This window comes from Mercenaria mercenaria, chromosome 19, assembly GCF_021730395.1.
Source record: "Mercenaria mercenaria strain notata chromosome 19, MADL_Memer_1, whole genome shotgun sequence".
Lineage (NCBI taxonomy): Eukaryota > Metazoa > Mollusca > Bivalvia > Venerida > Veneridae > Mercenaria > Mercenaria mercenaria.
Window position 1 is genome coordinate 14519038 of NC_069379.1, and position 26672 is coordinate 14545709.

The window sequence follows — 26672 nt, forward strand, 5'->3', positions numbered from 1 at the left end:
TCTGTTTCATGTTTAATACTAAAAACGATATTACAAATATATTATTTATTTCTAAACAGAACTGAGTTTTTTTCAACGGAATTACTACATGTAATTAAATATAAGAATGACATTTAAGAAGAGGCCCTGAAAAACAATAAAAATCACAAAAGCAGGCAAAGTTCGCCGACATAGCTCAATATGCAGAGCACAGATCTATGGATTACGGAATCCTGTTGGGGCCATTTATAATGTCGCCGTCGCGTTTTTGGATTGCTAGTTCGTATGAAAAATTCCATGGCCTGGAGTTAAATATTGGTACAGAAACACTGGTAAAGTTAACTGCCCACCATAACATAACTCAAATACAATTATACTGTTTTAAAGTGGCGCTAAAGAAAATTAAGAACAAGACAAACAAAACAAAAACTCTGCCAAATGATATTACAAAAAGAGCTACAAACAGGCTGACCCTCAGATAGAAATGAGCTGTAATTGCCAAGGACATCTTTACCTTAGAAATCAATACATGTATAAAAATGTTATAAAGGTGGGAGAAATGATGTACAATTTATATAATAGGACTAGTAAAATCAAATCAATATTTAGTAGTTGGTTTGCGTGTAGAATGAGCAGCATTCAGATAAAAGGGCTAAAGCAATACCAAGGTGGGCTAGACTTAGGATAACGCTGAGGGTAATAATATTTATAATTCAGAATAATGTTGAGAGGCAAAAAGTAAAATAAAAGTCACAACATCAATACAAAAATATCCGACCTAGTCATTGATTATATATATTCACTAAGGAAATCTCAACCAAAGTATCGATAGGTTTCTTTGTCTTTTTTAAATGATAAGTTGCCCATTGTTTTATTGGATCAGACATAAATATTCTAAAACCATGATCATATAAACTTTTTAAAATTTGGAGCTGATTTTGAATTGCAACACTTCCCCATGTTGTGTTTAAATGTCTGTAACCCACAGCTTGTTTACCGTTCCAAATTATCTGGATATTAAAACCAAAATGTATTTCTAAACACAACTGTTTCACATAGTTTAATACGCCTGACTGCAAAATGTCTGGTAAAGCTTTCCACTCCCAACCTTCAATGTCGATCTTCAGAACATCAATAAATCTCTAAAAAGAAAAAGACATAAAAATGAGCCTCCATTGCCTGGCAATTGTTAAATAGGACTTCCCTCTAAAATTAACAACTGCTTGAATGTTTCTTCAAAATGTATTCCAGATACCGAATTTTGAAGCTAGAATATTTAAGATTAACATTCAATTACTTCTTAAGTCTTTCTTGAAATTATCAAATGTTTAGATGAAAACACACATCTTGCAGCTGTTATCATATCTCTTATGTAAGTCGAACTAATAAGAATTAAGTATGTTCTGTCTATATAAAGCCACTACGTTGAACTCGAGTATCCGTAATATGTGTTTATGAACATATGCAAGCAAAGTACATAATATATGTTATGCTCGAGACTGAAACAATAAGAACACTGCTAGTACAATGAGGAATAAAATACCATTTCATAATTGGGATAATTTTGTTCAAAGAAAATGCATAGTCTGCCTTGTAAAGACTAGGTGATCATTCGTTTATTAAAATGCTTAAACTACTTTTACAGGAGATAAACTCTCAGATGCATTTGCAAGTGTATTTTATATTCCAACGAATACGTATTTCTTTTGTTTAAGATTTATTACTTTCAAAAAACGAACATAAAAAGGAGATTTTTTTTTGCAGACGGTAAACTAATAATGTTAAAGAAAAGTAAATCTTAAAAAAACTCATTTAAGGGTTGCAAATACTTGTGTTTAAGGGATTTTCGAATTGACGACAGAGACTGCATTCTCCATTTCTTTTCACCTCTGAAACCGGCAGGCGCAGAAAATGTTGTATCTGTATTGGAGAGTCCTATTAGATGAAAGTTTACAGCACTAGGTATACGAACACCTTCTGTCGAAAGGCTAGAAATTGAAAAACAAATGTTGCACAGTTAGATTGCTGTGTATTTTATGAAAGGAAACATCATCGGACAAAATAATAATCCAATATGATAAAGAAAATTTGTAATTTTGAATTGCACTTTTGAGAAAGTTCAACTGAATTTTCAAATTCCAACATCAATTTATTTGATTTTTCACATGAGCAAATAATTAACACAAAAGAATGAACACAGCTGGCTTTAATAGAACAATAAATACTGTTTCAACTAATCTATTTTCTGTGCCAAGTTGTTCGAAACTTTAACTGGCTGTTAAACTAACCGCCGCTTATTTTCCAACTATGCCAAGTTGTTCGAAACTAACTGCCGCTTTTTTTCCAACTATGCCAAGTTGTTCGAAACTTTCACTGGCTGTTAAACTAACCGCCGCTTAAATTTCGATTAAAAAACTAAGCTTGTTGGTAAACACTGGAAAGACTTTTGATTTAACTGTAAATACATTTAACATCCTTAACTTAGAGATTTGGTTTTAATACTTATAAAATCTGAAAAGTAGATTCCTCGGAAGCATCGAGAACAAGGCAAACAGTGAAAATTTCAGACTTGGTTTGATTGAGTCTGTTCATAAGCAGTAATGGAAAATGCAACACAGCCTACACCCACTAGCACCGGCTTAAGCAGAATTCATGCTTCGAATCTAAATAAGTTGAATCAGTCATCCTGAAAGACCATTTAAAATGTTGAAATATAAGACTAATTGTTAATCGATTACAATGTATTAGCTTAATCAACTGTAAAGATCCAATTTCGAACAACTGTGTCTTTGTGTTTTCGTTAAAGTATAATGTATCTAAAGTTTGATTTATTCGTAATTAATTTTTCTTTTATGTTGCATGGTACATTAGTTATTTTACCTGGGATCAAAGGTATGTATTTCGCATCTGTGGGATTTCCAAATAGCATTTTCAAAAGCAAATTTAAACTGAGAGCTGAAATGAAAAATATAGATTGTTTTGAAAACTTCGTTTGATATCTATGAAATAAATTCCGGGTAATATTTCATACCGTAATGACCAAACAAAAAAGAAGAAAGCAAACGTAGCAGAATTTTGGTTTTGTAAGTTTTACATTCAAATTGATATTTTTCTCAACAATTCAATAATAATAATAATAACCTGATTGTGCTATGAAGATAGCATACAAAGACATCATCTATGCTTTTAAATACGCCATTTATTAACAGCCTTCATACTTGAAAGAACATAATGTATGTGTAACGACACATAGAAAAACAAAAATTACTATGTTGGTGCATTTGTTACTGTATTTTTAATATGTTTTAACGAAACTTTTTTTTAAATAAAAGTATTCTTTGAAAAATAAGAATTTCAATATTTTCAAGTGAAATTAATATTGTTAAAACCGTTATCTTTAGACACAAAGAAGTACTAGTAGTTATGTTACATATAAAAAGGTCATTTTCAAAGGCAGCCAATGTGGAAGCCATTTTGAAAATCGCTGTTTAGCGATTAGCGACACCTTAAGGTGTGCTCGAGATAAGTCTCCGTGATCTATTTTTGGGGAACACATTAACATCTTTCAGAAAATTTTTAATGACAGGGGTCTTAGCTACCAATATTGTGTACAGCTCACATGCTAAAAGTAACCGTTCATCGACACAAAAAACTTACCCAAAGGAATATACAAGGCATCTATTTTGCATTTTGTTAAAATAATCCAAACAAATGTTCTTTCCTAACGTATTCCCAGGTCCCGCTCTGCTCACGTTACAACATTTTATCTGTTTAGTTAAGATGCATCTGAAATCATCATCAAAAAATACAAAAATACAAATTGCCGAAGAATTCAGGTTGTGGACTAGATTTTATCAATTCCGTTTTCACTACATATATTCTCTTTCATAACACGTATTCGGCTATGTATATTGTAGAATAGTTTCTTGAACAAGTATTGCAGAAACGGTTTCTGTATCGCTCTTATCAAGTTATTAGTTATAATTCTAAATAAATTCAACTGTGACTATTGGTATTTATCCCTCAATATAAACTTTTACTAAAATAATAATATAATTACCTAGAAAATGTAAGATACATAGCTTCGGTATCCATTTTATCAATCACGTTGGAATTCGGTAATTCACCATGTTCACTCAGGTTGCAAAATGTTGCATTTACTCTAACTACTTCCGGTTTCGCTCCAAATTGATCAGTGTTCAGCTGTTGAAAACAATTTACAGTTAAAAGAGTATTTTAAGTTTGAAAACTAGCTGCTAAAGTATTGGTAGTCTCCTAGAATGAATCTAAGCAAATTTTAGACTTAAAAGATGCTTTCTCTAAATTTATCATATAGCTATACATGCACGTGTAAGAAATCAAGAATAAAATCGCGTAATAATTCCACTGCAAGACTCAAATAAGTCTTATAGAACGTCGATGTGTGACCTTCGTAAGAAAAGGACGAATAAAGAGAACTGACTTGTTATTCATGTTATTCATGCTAGAGAAATGGTCAATACTGTTTTACCTGATAATGTTTATCCACAATGATTATTCTATATCTCCATAAGGTGTCTTATTTCTTTTCGAATAATTACCAAATATATGAATGTTTTATGAAAAGAATTTGCATTGTGTGAATGAGGATGGCACTTCAATAAGTTAAGTAAATGAAGTCTCATTCCTTAAAACACATAACATTTAGCACATGGAGTGAAAAAGAGTAGTGTACTGAAATGTTTCAAATGTTGAAAACAAGTTCTAAGTAGAACCTACGTCAGGTTGAACAGATCAAATAATCTGTAATAAAATCAATTTCTTTCTTCAATCTGTCACTGACATTTTCTTAGAAAACAAGCTAATCTAAAATATTAGAGTCAGTTATAGAAGATATTGTAACTTTTTCAAGAAAGTGCTATTAAAAAGGATTTTATGGCAGACATATTTGTTTTGAAGGACCCTAACGACTGATGTTAGTCTACATACGTGTTCTGTAAGTTCAAATCTAGTTTATTAGACCACATCATAATTATGTTAATTACGCTAGTTCTGCATGCTCTGATCTCTTTTGGCACAATTGATATGAGCCGTGCCATGAGAAAACCAACATAGTGGGTTTGCGACCAGCATGGATCCAGACCAGCCTGCGCATCCGCGCAGTCTGGTCAGGATCCATGCTGTTCGCTTTTAAAGTCTACTGCAATTAGAGAAACCGTTAGCGAGCAGCATGGATCCTGACCAGACTGCGCAGATGCGCATGCTGGTCTGGATCCATGCTGGTCGCAAAGCCACTATGTTGGTTTTCCCATGGCACGGCTCAATTATAATTATTGTAAAAATGTCATTGACAATATTTCCTTCGTAAAATAACAATGTTCTGGAACATACATTGACTGCTCATACTCCAAACATTTTAGAGAATCGACTGGCAGAGATTACTTTTATTTACATTGTCCCGTGACTTTGGAATATAGTGAGGGTAAAAGTGAGACTGGGTGCGCACCATAAACCGGTTCAAACTTTCCAGTGGTGTTGTTGCAGGCGTTACCACACTATGTCCCTTTATTTGTTCGTTTAACATGAAAAAGTTTTTAAAATCAGCTATAATTCAGCAATTGTAATAACGCTTGAACATATTTCTAGAGGAAATTTACAATGTGTTTATGGCTTTACTTCTTTCAATTCTAGAGAAAAATCAAACATCTGGTACAAGTAAATTGAACAAGTTAGTTTAGGGAGGCATGTACAGATGGTACAAGATGCTCCTCACCCCAGAATCGCCTTTTGTAAGTGTGTTGAGATTAGAGGGATTTCTTCAAAATTATCAGTGAGATTTTGAAGAAAGAAATAAACTTTATTATAGATAACTTGGTCTCAACAGGCTGTCAGTTTAGCCTGATAATAATATATCATATTGATGAAAGTGTGATTATAATTTCATGTCACATTGGAGTTCATAGTTTGACCGGAATGAGTCTGTGTCATTGAAATATCTGTATATTTAGAACATGATAAATGTGTAAGGGTTAAATAATATATAATAATACAATGTATATTGTTTAATATTTCAGACATAAGAATAAACAAGGGGGCCAAAATAGTCCTATATCGCTCACCTGTTATCATTGCACTTAAGAATAAGAAGTTCAAAAAAATCATAATCAAGATCAGTCAAAAGAATTATGAGAAAATATAGTTGAAATTTTCTTAAAGTTACTTCAAATAAAATCATTTTCAAAACAGACCAGTTGTTTCATGCCCGAAGGATTACATCAGAGGAGGAGCAAAATTTTGACTGATGAAGCCTAAAGGACTAGAACAACAAAGGGAAGAAATTAAAAATAAATCTAAGTCTTCAGAAAAAATATCTAACTCAAAAAGGACAGGAACAACAAAGGGAAGAAATTTAACAAAAAAAAAACAACAACAAATTCTTATAAGGTACAGATATGTCAAAATACACCTAAAGATTGGAGGTACCATCCATGTTGTACCACAGAAAACTGGTCTCGGTTTTCCCTAAGGCCAATAATAAAAAGTTACTAAATAAGCTATTTATAGTATACTAACATAAAAGTTAGGTAATTAAAAAGAATAGTGTAAGTGAACAGAACGATCTGCCAAATAAAAAACAATAGCACTGCAATCGAAGCAAATGCAGAGCAATATACACACAAAACAAAGTCATATGACCTTTGGCCCCGACGTGTGATCTTGACCTTGAAGTGAGCCATTCAAAACATGCGCTCTTCATGTCATTTTGATGAGGTGAACATTTGTGTCAGGTTTCTTTGAAATCCTTCAAGGGGTTCAAAAGTTACAGAGCGGAAGTGAAATTGCTAACTAACAGACAGACAGACAGACAGACAGACAGACAGACGGAAAACGGGGCGATAATATAATACGTCCCTTCGGGCGTAAAAAATCGAATCGAGATCTTACCTCTATCATAAGTGAAGCTGCTATTGTGCAGGCAGACAAGGTCTGCCTAATTCTGGTCCTATCACGGGCCATAACTCTGGAATCCATAAGGGAATCTGGCCAGTTCAAGAAAGGAACCAAGATCTAATAGAGATACAAGTACAAGTTGTGTGCAAGTTTGGTTAAAATCAAATCATAAATGAAGCTGCTATTGTGCAGACAAGGTCAAAAAACTAATTTTGGCCCTTTCAGGGGCCATAACTCTAGAACCCATATTGGAATCTGGCCAGCTCAAGAAAGGAACCGATATCTTATGGTGACCCAAGTTTTGTGCAAGTTTGATTCAATTCAAATTATAAAAGAAGCTGCTATTGTGCAGACAAGGTCAAAATAGCTAATTCAGTTCCTTTCAGGGGCCATAACTCTGGAATCCATAAGGGAATCTGGCCAGTTCAAAAAAGGAACCAAGATCTTATAGTGATAAAAGTTGTGTGTAAGTTTGGTAAAAATCAAATCATAAATAAAGCTGCTATTGTGCAGACAAGGTAAAAATAGCTAATTTTGGCCCTTCAAGGGCCATAACTCTGGAACCTATAATCGGATCTGGCCAGTTCAAGATAGAAACCAAGACTTATGGTGATACAAGTTGTGTGCAAGTTTGGTTAAAATAAACCGTAAATAATACCACTATCGTGCAGACAAGACATTGTTGACGCACACAAAAGAAAATACTGGCCCTTTAAGGGGTAATAACTCTAAAACCCATGATGGGATCTGGCAAGTTTTTTTTAAAGGAAATGAGATATCATGCAAATACAAGTTTTGTACAAGCTTGAACAAAATTGCTTGCAAAATTTGGTCTCTATCTTGACGAAGGTCAATTACAAAAGCTCACCCTGTAACTACGTGACAGGTGAGCTAAAAAAATAAATCATGAGTTAAAAGTAATATTTACCAACATATTAATCGGCATGTATCCATACGTCAAGAGAGATATTACTGTAATTAATACAGAAAGTAATCCACAAATGAAAACATACTTAAAATTACATTTTGTAATGTTTTCTGTTAACATTATTACATTTAAAGAAGAAAAATAAGTATGAAAAAATGTTAAAAATTCTCCGAACAAAGAATAATAATAGCTCTGTTGGTAAACAGTATATGTGCCAATATACCAGCTATTTCAGCTGAGAGTTAACATTTGCCGAACACTTGCTAATAGCTTTCCACAGTGACAAAATACATAAAAGAAAGTAATGGTAATTTCATACATATACAAAGAGAAAAACACTTTCATAATTTAAGAATTGAAACATCAAAGCATGGGAAGTGTTAAAATGTATTGAAAACGAAACAAAGATCCATTAGACAAAACTTCACCTGATTTGAAATATTACCTGTTTCTAAATCAGTAACAGTTTTTAGAAGAAAATGCTTCTTAACGTATGTACATGACCGGCAGATACATACAAATTAAGAATTATTTCACAACTTATAAGGTTCACTGCAGTCTATCTAAGAAACACAAAATAAAATACCAACTCAGCATGAAGGTTTGAACACATCTACAGATGTATTTAAAATGTATTTTGGAACTTGCAGATATTGCATTCTTCTCAACACATAATTTGAAATGTGCAACGCCATCACGACCCATAGCACCGGCTTAAACCTAATGATGAAATCTATGATAGTAAAAATGAATATTTTCCAAGATCCAAAAGGACAAGAAAATATAAAAGAAAAAACACTGAGTCAAAGAAGAGAACTTAAAAGTGCTGTTATGATAGTTTATTTGAAAATGCTGTTGTGATCGTTTATCTAAACATTCTGTTGTGATCGTTTATCCTAAAATTTTGTTGTGATTATTTATTTTAAAATGCTGTCGAGATCGGTAATTTCAAAATGGTGTTGTGATCGTTTATTTAAAATTGCTGTTGTGATAATTTATTTTAAAATGCTGTTGTGATAGTTCATTCAAAAATGGTGTTGTGATCGTTTATCTTACAAATGCTGATGTGATCGTTTATCTAAATATTCTGCTGTGATTGTTTATTTCAAAATGCTGTAGAGATCGTATTTCAATGGTGTGTAATTTTTAAAATGTGTTGTGATAGTTTAATTTAATGCGTTGATAGTTCATTTAAAATGCTGTGTGTGTTCTTTCAAGGTGTGTGATAGTTCATTCAAATGGTTGTAGTTATTTCAAAATGGTGTTGTTGTTCATTCAAAATGGTGTTGTGATCAATGGTGTTGTTATCGTTTATCTTGTCAGTGCAAGGATCATTTGAAAGCACAGAACGCTGTAAAGCAGGTTCGAATAAATCTCTTCAAGAAGCCGTTTATATTCACTGTCGGTGACATTGCAAATTTGACTGTTGGTGAACGAATCAAGAATGCTATATCTTTGTACCTACTGAAAGTGACAAAGCATTATTTTTTCAAACATGATTGGTCTAACAGCAAAATTAAAAAGTTTACAAACATAAGACAAAATGGCTCAAGCATTTCATATGAGTCTCGTTATAGCGTGGTTTTATTTTTTTTTTAATATATGTAGTATGTCACAATTCAAGAAACATGTGTTACCGTTTGTCCTAGAACTATGTAATCACAAGGTAACATAAATATATACTGGTATATGGAAGCTGAGTTAATCAAGAGTGTGATTTGGTATGTGGTTATTTAGTTTCTATTCTTCTACCCCCAAAAAAGTTTGTTCAATTGTGTACTAGTATTAAGGCAATATTTATTTATAGCTCCTTTGACGAATACCTTTTTTATGTTACAAGTAAACAATGCCAGTCAAGGCAATCGATATGAATTTAAATAAAAATCAATTCCTAATTAATCCGAGTACATATAGTTTAATAAAGGGAAATCAAGCCTATTTTTATGTTTACACATAACGCTAGTATATGTAGATGTTTGTGCAATTTTTCCTTTGTTTAAAGCGACTAACCCACACATCGTGATTTGTGATTTTTTTTCCTTCTGACAATCTTTTGCATTTCACATCTGAAATAATTCATTACATATACAGTAATAGGCTACTGTCTGTTTCGATTATTCGAACAGAGTTATCAAGTGCTTTTTTATTCTCAAATTCCCATTTATTATTATACAAAGTCAGTGATACTGCAACATATGCAAGTAATAAGAACCCAGCAATTAAATAGGCAAAAAGACTTACTTCGCGGCATTCATCACGCTTCATACATTTTAAGATCATTTTTCCATAGTATTTCAAATATTTGTTTATTTAGCGTATTTAGATTACGATGCAAGTGTGACTTAATGACGTCCAATGTTACTGCAAAACTTGATTTATATTTGATAAATCTTTAAATGTGAAGATAAGTAAAATTTCTGTACTTGCGTTTCTGAATCATGAAATGGAAGCACAATATGACAACCTGACATCCATTTATTGTTATAATGGTAAAAACATTGATTGAAAATTACTCACTGAACTAATACAAACTCTAAAAAATGGAGGTCCGAAGTAGAATGAAAGGTGAAAGGTAGCCTTATGTGCTATAAATAGATTTCAAATTTTTAGTAAAGTCAAACTTGCCTGAGAGACCACGTCTAATACGAGGCCACTTACATTATGAGATCTGAAACGCATGTACCAGCTGAAGTAGAGATACTGAAATAAGTCACATACACTACACCGTTTTAAAGTCGTATCGTGTATTTACCCTGTCTACTAGTATTCCATATTTTATAAAACATACCTAGTCGAAAATGAAAATTGAAGATAAAGTTACTAAACCGAAATAGATACTACCGGGAAGCCATTTAGTTCATACTGCTGAGGCAAACTGAAGGACTAAAAATTAATGACCGAGGTAAAAAAAAATACTGAAGCGGTTGAGGCCGAAAAATCGACCGAGGAAAATGAGGGAGAAAAATATGACAAAGACAACTGCCTCGGTTGTCTCAATAGTCGCTATGGTTATGTATTGAAGTAAAATATTGTTTTACTTAAAATGCCATATATATTAGTATCAGTGTCTATAGAAAGTTTGAAAATTCGGTGTACCCTGTTTCCATCTTATTTCATCATTCTAGAACATAATATGAGCCGCGCCATGGGAAAAGCTACTGTGCTGGTTTTCTCATGGCGAGGCTCATTTAAGGTTAATATTCGACCGGCATCAGTCGTTAAATTCCATCAAATCCAAATACCTCTACCGTAAAATCCTCTTAAATAGCACTTTCTTGAAATATTTACAATATTTCCTATCTCCGACAGTGACTTGAAAAGAACCTATATTGGTTTTCTGAGAAAATATCAGTATCAGTTTGAAGAAAGAATTTAACATTATTACAGATTATTTGATCTCAATAGATGTAAGTCTCTAGATGTAATTAATAATTACTAATTCAGTGTATATTGTTTAAGGTTTAGGAGTATATCACCAAAACACAGAAATATTTTATAAACGAACAACATCGTTACCAATATTTTACCTGACCATTACATGTTCTGCTGTACTGTCCCGTACTGAAAATATTCTGAAAAAGTTGTCCCCCTTTGAAAATGAATGTCAGAATATTTTCAGTACGGGACATTACGGCAGAACATGTAATGGTTAAGTAAAATATTGGTAACGATGTTATTCGTTTATAAAATATTTCTGTGTTTTGGTGATATACTCCTAAACCTTAATATATCAGCCATAAGTATCAAAATGAATGAGGTAAAAATAATATTTACCAACATATTACTCGGCATGTATCCATTCGTCATCAGAATCATTACTGTAATTATTACAGAAAGTAATCCACAAATGTAAACATATTTAAAGTTACATTTTAAAATGCTTTCCGTTAACATAATTACACTAACAGAAAGAAAATAAGTATGAAAAAGTTTAAAATTATCCAAACGAAAGATAATAATAGCTCCGTAGTTATTGAGTATCTCCGATAAATCTGCTGCTTCTAGGGAGAGTATTTACGGAATGTTAACATTATAACACTAACAGGAAGAAAACGCATGTAAAATGTTAACAAAGAGTGAAATATATCAATAAGTATTCAGTATCACCAAACAGATACATTTGACTATAAACCCGCGGCTTCAGCTGACAGTATAAAGGGAATATTAACATTTGTCGAAGACCTTCTATTAGCTTTCTACAGTGATATTCTAAGCAACTCATTTACAAAATAAAATCTTTTGATCAAAGAAGAAAAATGCCAGGGCACACCATCGATTGAAATATTGATTTAAGAACCATTAAACGATAATGTCGTAATTCAGAGACACTGTTAAAGAATAAGTATCGAAAAAAAAAATCAAAATATCGAATTAAATTTACCCTGGTAAGTAAACAATTTGTATCATTATATAAATATGATGTTTTTACGTGTAATGAGGATGTAAAAAAACCTGTAACAGTTAGATTTAAAATATTGAGAAATATGTGGAATAGTTTTGCGCTTCTGTTTTCGTTGCGGAGCTCGCATACATATGTGTTTTTAGATATGATATATGTAAGGTTTTTAATTTACTTAGTTATTACATGAACATGTTAGATAATTTTTTTGTCAAATACATATTTTTTTAAGTAAAATGGCGTCATCTAAAAATGTAACGGAAGTAACTTTTCGTATTGGCCTTCTCCTTTGAGCGAGTCAGAATTGAGTATTCGTACCCAGAAATCTAAGCATACTCGCTGGCTTATTGGCGAAATTGTCTCCCGTGAAAACAGCATATCGAGTGTATCGATTAGCATAGCCGTTATCTGTCAGTTTACGCCTGTTGATATATATAACGGGAAAAACTTTAACACATTTTAAAAATTATCTGACAATACTTGTATAAAGTACTTGAAGTAATCTGCAATATTTACACTTTCTTTCAATATAGTTTTTAATAATAAATTATGATCTTCTTGCTTCCCTAAGCGTTTGAAATAAGTAACTAATTTTGATCCCGAGTCCCATTGTTTTCTGTAGGAAATGACAAATTTGAAGCATTACATGATCTTTTTAACTGATATATTCTCATGTTAACATTTTTTTGTTTTAATATTATTGAAGTAAACTAGAAAAAATATTTTTTCTTTCAATGAGATTATTTTCAAGCTATTTTGTTGTCTTGTTGTTTCCCTAGAAGTTTGAATATCACTGATTTAGCTAATTTTGGAAATGTTTGGCCTTCTGAGTACACGTGTGCTGCTAACACCGGATAAACTGATACACGTCTCTGGACTAGATAGGCAGGAGTGTCGACTTTTCTCCTTTTGGCCCCGCGTTTTTCATATTTGCTCAGTTATGCTTTGCGCAACTGATCGGATACAGTGTGTTATATTGTAAAGTTGAATAATAATAGTGCAAATAGCTTTATTGTTATATTACAGTGAGTTTTACAAATGGGATCGAATATACAGTTGATAGAGTTTCTTTAACGTAATAAAATGCCAATATTACAGGTGAAAGAAAAATAGATATAAAATTAGTGCTGAGGTCATTGAAATGTTAATTAGTTTTAATCGACTACTGTTCGATGTTTCATAGACTGACTCCCGTCCCTATGTTTGTTCTTATTTACATATATCAGTTTGTTTCATTAAGAGTGAAGTAACTCCAGAAGGTTGTCTTTACATTGATATTTTTATTGCCCCTGGCTCCAAACATATGTATGGTTCAGCTATCAGATAAAATTGTGCTATTTTAGAGTCTTAAAATTTTCTAATAAAATGTTTCCTGTACATGTATTTATATGAAAAATAACCATGCAGCCAGGAGCCAGGCTAACTGTTTCCACATGCAAACAAAACTACAAACAGCTTACCGAGACCAGTATCACAATTGACAACATCACATGGATCATGATTACAGTAAACGTCTCCCCGGAACCATGAAAGGGAAGCACACGGATACTCTAAACGTTCTAATTGATTTACCCAAAATGAAAGGACACATTCATAGATTTAACTGAAAATCAAAGCCCTGGACATATGAATACAAAATCAATTAATGCGGCTCATTGATGTTATTACTTTCACGTCAGGGGAAATACATGAAAGTAATGATAATTTCTATTTATTTTATGTTTTTCGGTGGTTTATCGAAATATAACGGTGAATTATATCCTGATAAACTCACTGGCCACTCAGTGAAAATTATCAAATCTGATACCCGGATTAACGTCAAAAAGTTTACCGAGCGTACTGAAAGCCGGAAACAATATGACGATGACGTCGTTAAAATGACGTCATCTTTGCGATGCTTCCTGATAAAATTTCCCGCAAATTTCGACATTTTATTGAAACAAACACAACAAAAGTAGAGTTTTAGACATAAAATAAACAGAAAAATTGTTGGTATCAATGTAATATCACGGTAATTTCACTCGTGAACACCAAAAGTTGTTATTTTCACTCGTGGCTGCGCCACTCGTGAAAATATCACTTTTGGTGCCCACTCGGTGAAATTATAACGTGATATTACACCGAAACCAACAATTATCCTCTATATATAAATAGAAAATATAGGTAGGCCGATGGTCTAGTGGTAACACGCTTGACTGTCAATCCAGAGGTCCGGGGTTCGAATCCCGGTCCAGGCACTGGAAATTTCTGAGATGCTCTTGAGTGTCTCCCACCTAACTAGAGGTCTGTACTGCTTCTTCACAGAAAAGTCTTCTTCGCGTGTATCGGTGCAATACACCGGGCACGTTAAAGAACCAGACTGTCTATTCGCAAAGAGCTAGGCTAAGTTAGCCGGACAAGCCTGTATCTAAAACCGTTCTCTATGTCTGTTCTGGGGGCTTTATCTCACTCTTTCCCTCTGGTCAGATCGCTCTGTTTCTGTACTAGTAGAGGATAATTTCGCGCCCTGTGTGGCTGCGTCTGCTATATGTAAAGCGCCTTTGAACGTGTTTATCATGAGGGCGCTATATAAATCTGGTATAATAATAATAATAAAAAAATCACTTCTAGAATTTAAGAACTGAAAACATCGAAGCATGAGGACTGTTAAAAAGTATCGAAAGCAAAAACAAGTATCCATTAGAAAAAAATATCCTGATTTGAAATATTTCCTATTTCTAAAATGATAACTTAACAGTCTTAAAAAGTAAAACAAAAATGCTTATAAACATATGTACAGACCGGCAGATGAATAAAAATAAAAAAAATATTTCAGAACTGATCAGGTTCACTGAACTTTATCTAAGAAACACATGATAAAATACAAGTTTGAACACATCTACAGATGTCTCTGAAATGCTTTTTTGGAATAAGTGCAGATACTGCGTTCTTCTCAACATAGGGATATAATGATATATAATGAAATGCGCATCACACCTAGCACAAGCTGAAACGCAAGACAGTAAATATGAATGTTCTCCAAGCTTACAAACGACCAAAAAAAATATCACAGAAACCCGTTTAATTATGGAACAATATTTAGGCAAAAATTGCATATTGCCTTCTTGCGTACGCATGTCTCCCTAACAAGTTTACTATTTGATTTTGCCATTCGGAAAACCATCCTGCATTTTTACAGGTACATGCCTCTAATTGGTGTTCAGCTTGGTTTCATCCTACTTGCTTCATATATCCGTCTCGCTTTCGAACATGCTGTAATCTGATAATAATGAGTCGTGCCATGAGAAAACCAACATAGTAGCTTTGCGACCAGCATGAATCCAGACCAGCATGCGGATGTGCATGCTGGTCTGGATCCATGCTGCTCGCAAAGCCACTATGTTGGTTTTCTCATGGCGCGGCTCATATTATTATACTACTTCATCATATTGACTAGTGATTCCGTACATCGTGCACCCCCCTTTTTATCGTCAATCATGGTGTATACTAACTGATGAAAATAACATACAGCTTTTGGACATGCTGTTATCTGACATACTAGTTCATCATATCACCTAGTGGTAACTTACATCGTGCCTTCTTGGACCGGTATACACTTCTTGATGAAAATAACTTAAGCGGTTTCTTATACATTTGATTGCATAGAGCTGGGTTATGATGCGTTTTGACACCATAAGTTAATTTCAATGCATTCTCAAATTCTTGTTCATGTAGAGATAACCCCTTTGTACTGAAAAACGGAAACATACGAACAGTACCAAGATTGTTAAGACTACACGTCCGGTAACCGGACTAACACCATATATTCCTATTTGAATCCAAGTGAAATGAGTATTTTTTTTTCGAGACTCTACCTTTAATCGGATATAAATAGCGTGCTTTTTTACACGCTCGGGAATGTGAGATTGTGACATGATATTGGACATTTGGAGAATTTGAGCTAATAAGTTAATTTCAAATGTAAACAAACGTTATCGACCCCACACGATCTTTTGTCATATGGGACTGAGTAAACACAAATATGTATTCAATTTTCTAGAGACTTGACATATGAGATGGGGGAGAGGGATGGGGGGAGTGGCGGTCAGACCCGATCCAGTGCTAGATGACCCGTATCCTGACCCATTCCCTCTCCCCTCTCCGCTCGACTGAAAAGTTTCTAAATAGATTTGGGAAAAACATTGTTAAGTGTATGTTCGTTTTTAACACCATTTTTCAGTCATGAAACGGCGGACAGTTAACCTAACAAGTGTTCCTGGATTTTTACCAGTACACACCTGTTCTCCGCAAGTAACTGCCAACTTCCCCACATGAATCAGAGGTGGAGGACGAATGATATCAGACAAAACATCATTTATCACATACGAGTTCTAGGGAGAAACTGGTTGATTTGAAAGAAACTTGTTGTGGGCAAATGATGTTACTAAAGTGTCTCAGAGAAAATAGTCAACATTTTCAGTACTTTACTAAATGTTAAATTTACAACATAGTTAGCATTACAAGGACTTTTTCACTGTCTGTTTAGTGTTAATACAATTATATAATCAGAACAATTACATGCAGAATGTCAGTTTGCACATTTTCATTCCAATTGAAATGAACCTTCATATATATCATCAGCATGAAGAGGACATTGTGCATATTAGCGAAACTTCAATGTCCGATTATTTATTCTGGAGTTATTGCCAATGCGAGGGAGACTTAGTTTGTCCTTTTTTTCTGTACAAAGACATGATTGTTAGTTTTGTCAAACTTGGTGTTGTCCATTTTATTTTAAAGCTTCTGATTTCAGTTGACAGACTTGGATTTGTGTTTGATATGATATATATCTATCTGTCTATCTATCTTTTGAGTACTGATTACATTATGTAACACCCAGTCCTGTTACTTTCTTCTTCAGAGCAGACGGCCACAGAATTGGAGGTTTCCCAAATCTAAAGATGCAAGAACAACACACAAAAAATATGTAAAAAAAGCTGAAATTAAAACAACGTGAAATTATATTGAATCATGGCATTGGCCTCCAGATCTTTCGACAACAAAAGAGAGATTTTTTGCTAGATAATTACTGACAGACTATATATTATGAAAACACATGAGAATTAGTTGTTTTTACTAATGATTACGATTTAAATTGAAATGCCTTTACTCGAGGTCAACTGCCTCGATTATAAACATGCATATTTAACTCGCATTTAACACTATAGCGCTATTGGTAGCGACAGCGAAAAATGTTTTATTGCCGCGGCGGTCCGGGTTCGGTGAAAGAAAAATATTTTTAGCTAAAATTAGGAGGTCAGTGCCTTTAATTTCATAATAGACATTCAACATACATTTCTGTCGGGATCTTACTTTACGTGATGGGCCTTTTTTTTATCTCGGAGAAAGTGTATGATACGCAAAAAGGTCCCGCAATGTTGCTTAAATGAGCATGCATATCTTTAAGAGTCTGCAAATAAAATATTTTAAGAAGTTATTCATTTATATCATACTGTATATTTATATGTTATGTCATTTTGAAAGAGAATTTAAATGTATTTCCTTTTATTGACTATTTTCACTATCTGTGTTTGTTGATATAATAAACAATTATGAATAGGTATTCCTTAACTGTTTCATGCCCAAATCTTGAATCAGACAGAACTAAGTAATCGAAAATAAATTTTGCATATTTTTTTTACCTTATAAATAGATGAATTACAAGGAAAAGACAATTTTAAGCACCCGATTTTTTTTATCTTAAATGTGTACTTAAACTTCCCAGATACAAAAATGGAAACATCATCAAGTGAATGGAGCTTTGTGCAATAACGCCTTACCGATGTCTTTAAAGTTTATTTTGTAGGTTCCAGCACTTATCCGCTGAGCTATGCAGCCATTGCTAGTTGACATGTTTAATCCCCCGCCACGAATGGTGGTGGGGTGGGGGCGGGTTATAGGAATCATGTCCGCTTCATATTTCTTAAAGCCCTTGAAGGATTTTCATAAAACTTGGATCAAATTATCAGCTTATCGAGACGAAGTGCAGAACTTATGAGTCAACCATGTCAGCTCAATGTCAAGGTCACAGATCAAGGTCAAAGATTTGAGTCTTCCATTTTGTGTCAGCTCTGTGTCTCATAAACCCTTTGAAGGATTTTCATGACATAAATGACCGCCTCTCCTCATCAGGACGATGTGTAGAACTCATGAGTCAGTCATGTTGGCTCAGGGTCAAGGTCACAGCACGAAGTCAAAAGTTTGAACCTCTCATTTTGTGTCCGCTCTGTATCTCTTAAACCCCTTGAAAAATTTTAATATGACTTGGCTGTAATATTCACTTTATCAATACGATGTGCAAAATTTAAATTTACCAATGCCAGCTCAAGGTCAAGGTCACAACACAAATGTTTGAGCCTTCAATTTCCTGTCCCCTCCTTTTCTTCTAAGACACTTGAAGCATTTTTTTCCAAACTTAGGTCAAGAGTTCAGCTTATTGAGAAAGTTTGCAAAACTCATGAGTCAGCCATGCAGGTTCAAGGCCAAGGCCACTATAAATATACTTAACAACGTCAATGCTTCCACCCAATACCGGGGCCTAAGTGGCCGAGTGGTTAAGGTCGCTGACTGCAAATCACTTGCCTATCACCTGATGTAGATTTGAGCCTCACTCGTGAGGAAGCCATACAGCTGGTTTATGGACGGACGATGGTTCTACCCAGGTGCCCTCCACCATCAAAGCTGGAATGTCGCCATATGTTCTATAATTGTGTCGTTGCGAAACCAGAACTCTTTCTTGAAATTTTTTGTGAATGGTTTACAATTTTGTACTAGTTTCCCGTTTAATAATTGCGACATCTGAAAGGTATTCAAGAAAGTAATTCAGGAGAACTAATCATTTAAAAATTTTGAATTATCTCCCTTATTGTATTTCTAGTAATTTTTCAAGAACAAAATGTTATAATGTAGGTCAAGGCACACTTCGATGAAGCCATAACATTCTTGAATCATATCCCGTCGCTGTACCTTTATATAATGTTTGAACTAACAAGACTCCTTACACAATGGTAAGTAATAAAAAGAGGAATTTACAGAGTTCAAGACCCTAGCTTAAATAGTTTGAAAATTATTACTCCCCCCCCCCCCCCCCCCCCCCCCCCCCCACAACTGTCGGGTAAAATCACTAAATCATTTAAATGCCATATGACAACTTCTTTCTAGTGGTCAGGCAGTATCTCTGACACGGACGGTCGCTCACCAATCGTAAGTAATTTGGACGACTACCTCATAAGACGATCCGAGCGGGTCTCGAATTCAAACAGGTAAGAGGCAAGTGATTTATGTATAGAGACAACACAGATATATATATAACATGATTGACAATTTAAAGGGTGGCTTTCAAGGACAAAATAAAAGTAAAAAAAATGATGGATCTAATCGCTTTTTTTGTGCTATTTTAAGAGATAAACGGTAAATCATAAGACTTACAAGATACCAGAATCTTTATTTTATGCAATAAAATAGCATGCTTACAGGCTTGATGATACATCGGACTTTTCAAATACTGGACGCCTCGCCAAATCAAACAGGTTTAGAAGTTCGGTTCTCGGACATGTAGCCACGGTACGCACTGTCGTATTTTTCCGTGGTTTAGCAGAAGCTTCCGAGCACGAAGATAAAAGCTCCCCCTGGTAGCAGAATGCGAGTTGTACATTATTGTAACCCCATTTTGCTTACCGCTATGCTTCATTTTGCTTAAGGACAAGGGAGAGTGTTTGTGCTTGCATATCTTAAACTTCGGAGAATACTTTTGTCAACTGTTCCTGCGTACGAGTGATCATATTCATTCCGTCCAGAGACCACTTTTATTCATATCATTAGTAAATATACAACATAGACACATGATGAAGAAATGATATGAGTTTACCACAAGGCAATAACCAAATGTAACATCTCGCATTACAGCTTGGCTGATAGTAAGATAAATCCTAGATTAATGAAGAAGGCACGATGTAGCAATACAGGTAGCAATATGGATATTGTAGACAAATGAAGAAGGAATGATGTAACCATATGAATATACTATAGAGGCATGGGCATGTAAGAATGCAAGATGTGTTTTCAGTTGCCAAAATGGTGACGTCAGTCTGTCCGATAGTGGCTTGCATGTGTCACAAAGCAATATGCAATTTTTGCCTTAACAATGTTCCATATTTAATATTAACTGCCGTTCAACATATAAAATGAATCTGAACGTGACATTGCAAATTTGAATGTTGGGAATAACGGCAAAATTTAAGAACGAAACAAGAATGTGATATCTTTCAGTCGTATCTACTGAAAATGACAAAGCTTTTAGAATTGCATTTTATATGAGTCTAATTAGAGCATGATTTTATCTACTAGACATAAGTATGTTGTTTGTCATAGTTCAAGCTGAAGCAAGAGCGTGTTTTTTTATTCCTAGAAACATGTACTCACAAGGTAACATAAATATTAGAAGGATATGGAAGTTGAGCTAATCAACAGAGTGATTGTATATGTGGTTATTTAATTACTTATTCACCGAAAAAAGTAAAAATATTCAACTGTATATTAAAATAGCTCGTTTAAAGAAAACCCGTTTTATGTTACAAGTAAAGAAATGCCGGTCAAAATAAGTAAACCGAAATAAATTTAAAAAAACAAAAACAAGTCCAATTTAATCCGAGTACAAGCAGTATAATATAGGCAAATCAAGCCTATTTTCATGTTTACACGTAACGCTAGTAGATCTATATGTAGATGTGTATTCTATTTTTTTTCTCTGTTAAAGCGACCAACTCACGCATCGTGATTTGTGATTATGTTTTCTTCTGGCAATCTTTTGCATTTCACATCTGAAATAATTCATTACATTTACAGTATTAGGCTACTGTCTGTTTCATTTATTCGAACGGAGTTATCAAGTGCTTATTTATTCCCATTTTGTTATACAAATTTAATGATACTGCAACACATGCCCGTATTACCAAGTAATAAGATCCCAGCAATTAAAAAAAGGCACAAAGACTTACTTTGCGGTACTCATCACGCTTCATATAATTATTTTGAGATCATTTTTCCATCGATTTTCCATCGATTTGTAGATATCGTTCATTTAGCGTGTTTAGATTAGGATGCAAGTGTAACTTAATGAGTAGCAATTGTATGGCTTAACTGGATTTATATCTGGTGAATCTTTTAACGATTACTAAAGTTTCTGTACTTACGTGTTTGAATCATGAAATGGTATCATAGTATGACAATCTGACATCCATTTATTGTTACAGTGGTAAAAACATTTACTGAAAATCACTCGCTTTACTAATATAAACTCCATTAAAAAATGGAGGTGGGAAGTAGGGTGAAAGGTGAAAGGTAGCCTTAAGTGCTATAAATATACTTCAAATTTTTAGTAAAGTCAAACTTGCTTGAGGGACCACGCCTAATATGAGACCAGTTGCATTAAGAGATCTGAAATGCGTGCACCAACTTAAGTACAGTGGTTGGCCCAAAGTGAGTCATCAAAATGGCCACCAAGCAGGTGCTTGTTTTGTCAAACATGAACTAAACTGTTGAAATTTTCTCACAAAACACTTACCTTGATAAAAAAGCTTGTTAATATTTGGTGACATGACATCTGCTAACTATTACTTGCCGGATTCTTTTAGGAATTGAGGCATAAAGTCTTTTTATATAGTGCACTGGAAGATCATACCAAATCTTCTTAACTTCATTAATGTGGTTTTGTTTAGATTTGATCAAGTGTTTCTTCCTTTCAAGTTTTGATTTTGAGGGTTCGCCATACATATTCTATAATATTTATATCAGGACTCTGTGAAGGCCAAGACATACAAGTTATACTGTTTTCATTTTTCCAATGAGAGGTCCTCATGGATGTGTGTACTGGGGCATTATCCTACTGAAATTTATAGTCTCCTTGTGAGAAATATTTGGAAATGACTGGCCACACTCTATGTATTTCTGTGAGCCTATATCTTCCTATAGTTTCCACAGTTCCAACACCATTATAAGTTAGACATCCCCGAAACTGTAGCGTAGCCGCTCCTTAAGTCCTCTGGACAAACAACCTAATACACTGTCTTTCGTTTCTATCTAGTTTATTTTCCGTCACCAATAGTATAACTTCTAACTGACAGAGCTACCAAAATTCCATCTAGCACAAATAAGCCTTTAAGCATTTCGTAACTCTCTGTCTCCGTCTTCAGTCCTTCTCAGGCTGCGCGCAGCGCAAGGCCTTAGCCCTGGCCGGCTTCCGAGCCACCACGTGGTTGCTGTGTGAGCGAGCGTCCCCTTTCAGCTAAGTTCGACAATACACATCAGTTTGTCTCCATATTTATACAGATTGGTCAAATACATCATTTACATAAGCAAAATTAAGGAATTCTGTTACAAACCGAAAGTAATAAACAATAAAAATATTTCTCGTAAAATTTAGATAAATTGTCACTCAAGTTTCACCCAATGTCCATCACGTTACTGCAATATAACACTTATATGACCTGACTAATAACTTTAGATGCATTTTATGTGCACTTCGTGAGAAAAACAACATGTTTTTCTATAGTGACGCACTAATTAATCTAGATCTTAACCTGTTTAGTCTCGCATTTTTGTAAGAAAAGTGTTTCTTAACTTATGAAAAGATATAAGGAGAGTGTGTTTTCTTTCAAAAAAAGAAATTTTATCAATTTCTTTACAAAACATAGCAGACACACATCCACCTCCACGTTGACCGAAACACTCTGGACGCCAGATTTCATCTGCTTTTCTCCAAACACTTACCATCTTTTGACTGTCAAGTTTTACCTGTGTTTCATCACTAAAGATCACCTTGTTCCAGTTCCTATTTAGAGTCCAGTGTAATTTCTGTTTATACCACGAAACACGCCTTTTCCTGTTAGTAATATTGATGGTTAGTGTCTTTCTTACTTTCCTCCTTGTATACCCATGAAACTTAAATCGACGTCGAACAGTTCTAGATGATATTGGATTAGGCAAAGTATCATTTACTAGTCCAGTCAGCTCTGCTAAAGGAGCCCTCCTGTTATTTCTAGCCAATCTCACAATTTGGCGGTCACCTCTTCTACCTTCCTCTTCGAGGCACTTTTTCTACATTTTCTCTTGCGTTATACCTCTTCAGGTGTCAGCTCTTTCCTTTTGACAGCCATTCAGTTGCAGACGATATTTGTTTACATTGAAGAGCTGTTTCCTGTTTTAATCAGTCAAAAGTAAACAAATGAACCTAAAGAGAAAGATATTGACCACAAAAGATCAGTAAGTGGTCAGCTCCCTTTGCTGGCGGCCATTTCGATGACTCACTTATGGCCATAAACTGTAGAGATACTTAAATATCACACAAACATCACACAGTTGTAAAGTCGTTCGTTTATTTACTCTGTCTGTTTCATATTTTATAAAACATACTTAGTTGAGAATGCAAATTAAAGACATAATTATACTGAACAGCAAAAGAAACTATTCAGATGTATAACCGGAATATTCTTTAATTAAACACTTAAATTCATAAATTTGATATGTTTCCTGAATACAAAGTTAAAGTTGAAGAACTAAACGTGTGATTTAAAAAAAATATCAACCGTGAAGTCAGTAGTCCCGCAATAGCGGTTTTACACTAAATTCTGGCTTTATCTTCAGCGCGTCTGTTGCATTCTAACATACCAATTGCGCGCTCGCGCTGAATTTGATTAAGTCGTGCCATGCAACAAACAATATTTGTTTGACTTTATGCTGTTTTTCTTGTGAATCAATCATCAACGTTTCAAATGACAATAAAATTTCACAAAGAAAATCGTTAATTACACACGCACATGAATTTCGTGCAAAACGGCTTTTGTGGGACTACTGACTTCAAGGATGATTTTTAAAATTTAACACGTGAAGTTCTTCAAGTGTAATGTGGAATGAAGAGCACAATTCAGATTTATGAATTCAGATATTTTATTAAAAAAATACCTCAGTTATAAATCTTGATAGTTTCGTTTGCTGTTCAGTATAGTTACTAAACCGAGATTAGGTACTACCGGAAAGCCTGGTAATTCATACTGCTGAGGTAAACTGAAAAAGGGAAACTTAAAAGAATGGCCAAGGTAATAAAAATACTAAGGCAGCTGAAGCAGAAATATCGACCGAGGAAAATAAGGCAGAACAATCGGCGGAGGTAAATAAGGCAGAAAAGTCGACCAAGGTAAATTAGGCAGATAAAATGACCGAGGCTACGGCTATGCATTGAAATATTGATTAACTTTGAATGCCACATATATTAGTATCAGTGTCTATTGAAAATTTGAAAATTCAGTTTACCCTGTTTTCATCTTATTTCATCTTTATAGAACATAATAAATGGGCAAGTTTTATTGTTGACTGACATTAGTCGTTAGAGTCCTTCAAACAAAATACTTCTGCCATAAAATCCTCTTAAATAACACTTTCTTGAAAAATTTACAATATCTCTTATCCCTGACTCTAACTTGAGATGAACCTGTAGTGGGAATGGTTTTCTGAAAAAAAATCCGTGTCAGTATAAAGAAAGAAATCAACATCGTTACAGATAATTTGATCTAGGCAGACTTTGTAAGTCTCTAGGTTTAAAGAAAAATGCAATGTTGATTGATGTTAAATTTATCTGCTGGGATTTCTTAAAGTATTTATAGAGGAGAAAATTTTCAAAATCGACTTAAAAACGAAGCAGTTATGAGCACTTAAATATTTGATCAAAATGGCGGCCATTTTGTTTACATGGCAACAAAAAAATGGCAGATTTATCAAATTTCTAGACACATATTTGAATCGTACTTACTTATTTCTGTAGAATAATTTCTCTATTTATTCCACCTATTATGAAGAAATTACCGTGTTTTACATCTTACACTCAAGAAACATATAAAATTAATCTAATAATAGTATTTATAATGTTTTTTGCTAAATAAAACATTCAGCAGTGTGTAAATGACGTCATAAACACACAAAATGACCACCACGATGATAAGCAATTTTCTTAAATTTCAAACTGCCATATCTTTTTCAATAATGGTCCGATTTTAAAAATTCTTTCAGTGTTATGAAAGGCTTTAGGTTGATTGTCATATGAAAGTCAATTATTGAGGGGTAAATGCCAGAAGGTAGAAGGTACTTATTTCTGTAGAATAATTTCTCTATTTATTCCACCTACTATGAAGAAATTACCGTGTTTTACATCTTACACTCAAGAAACATATAAAATTAATCTATTTAAAATGTTATTTGCTAAATAAAACATTCAGCAGTGTGTAAATGACGTCATAAACACACAAAATGGCCACCTCGATGATAAGCAATTTTCTTAAATTTCAAACTGCCATATCTTATTCAATAATGGTCCGATTTTAAAAATTCTTTCAGCGTTATGAAAGGCTTTAGGTTGATTGTCATATGAAATTCAGTTATTGTGAGGCTTCCATTGTCCTTTAATTAAAATTTACTAATACAATGTATATCGTTTAATATATCAAACATAAGGATGCAAAATAAATGAGTTAAAGGTAATATTTACCAACATATTGCTCGGCATGTATCCATTCGTCATCAGAATCATTACTGTGATTATTACAGGAAGTAATCCACACATATAAACATATTTAAAATTACATTTTGTAATGTCTTTTGTTAACATTATTTCACTTACAGAAAGAAAATAAGTGTGAAAAATGTTAATTATTATCCAAACAAATAATAATAATAGCTCCGTAGTTTCAGCATCTCCAATAAATGTGTTGCCTCAGCTGAGAGTATATAGGGAATGTTAACATTATTACACTAACAGAAAGAAATACAGGTAAAGAATGTTAACAAGGAGAAATAATAGATCCATAGGTTGTTAGTATCGCCAAGCAGATGTATGTGACTATAAACTCGCTGCCTCAGCTGACAGTATAGAGGGAACGTTAAAACCCTGCTCCGCGGCTGTTTAAATTCTATTGTGTGTATGCAACCCATTATTACAAAAGGTAACAGTAAACACTTACGCGCCATACTTCAGGATTTTCATGTTGTTTTCTTTCAGTGACAATTTAAGGTTAAAAGGTAGGACTGGAACAGGTATTTAACATTTGCCGAACTCCTGCTATTAACTTTCCACAGTGATAATCTAAGCTACTGATTATTACAATAAAATCTTTTGATAAAATAAGAAAAATGCCAGGGTACTCCATTGATTGAAAAATTGATTAAAAGGGTACGGACAGCCTAAGAAAAGTTAACTTTGTAGGAAGGACATCTTCAAGCCATTCATAACGCTGAAAGAATTTTTAAAATCGGACCACTATTGAAAAAGATATGGAAGTTTGAAATTTAAGAAAATGGCTGATCATGAAGGCAGCCATTTTAGTGTGTTTATGACGTCATTTACACACTGCT

The 26672-nt window shown here is 33.9% G+C and overlaps 1 protein-coding gene across 3 annotated transcripts; it reads right to left on the reverse strand.

Annotated features, from left to right (window-relative positions):
- LOC123542242 (uncharacterized) lies at positions 1-26168 on the reverse strand. Of its 3 annotated transcripts, none has more exons than XM_053531594.1 (6): positions 25810-26168; positions 4040-4182; positions 3637-3765; positions 2860-2934; positions 1809-1967; positions 1-1121 (listed from the first exon to the last, which is right to left on the reverse strand). In XM_053531594.1, exons 1-6 carry the CDS (start codon positions 25927-25929, stop codon positions 1103-1105), a joined length of 645 nt encoding a protein of 214 aa, XP_053387569.1. In that variant the 5' UTR covers positions 25930-26168; the 3' UTR covers positions 1-1102. The 3 variants fall into 3 exon arrangements, with proteins under 3 accessions (XP_053387569.1, XP_045183906.2, XP_053387568.1); XM_045327971.2 differs by lacking the exon at positions 25810-26168 and adding an exon at positions 11612-11851 and having other exon boundaries at positions 1867-1967; XM_053531593.1 differs by lacking the exon at positions 25810-26168 and adding an exon at positions 11612-11851.
- Between the last annotated feature and the right edge of the window lie 504 nt (positions 26169-26672).

Coding starts and splice junctions, on each gene's coding strand:
- LOC123542242 (XM_053531594.1), bottom strand. CDS start 25,929: ATGTTAACAAAAGACATTACAAAATGTAATTTTAAATATGTTTATATG. Junction 3,766..4,039: donor ATGTATCTTACATTTTCTAG/GTAATTATATTA, acceptor TGATGATTTCAG/ATGCATCTTAACTAAACAGA. Junction 2,935..3,636: donor TGCCTTGTATATTCCTTTGG/GTAAGTTTTTTG, acceptor TTTTCATTTCAG/CTCTCAGTTTAAATTTGCTT.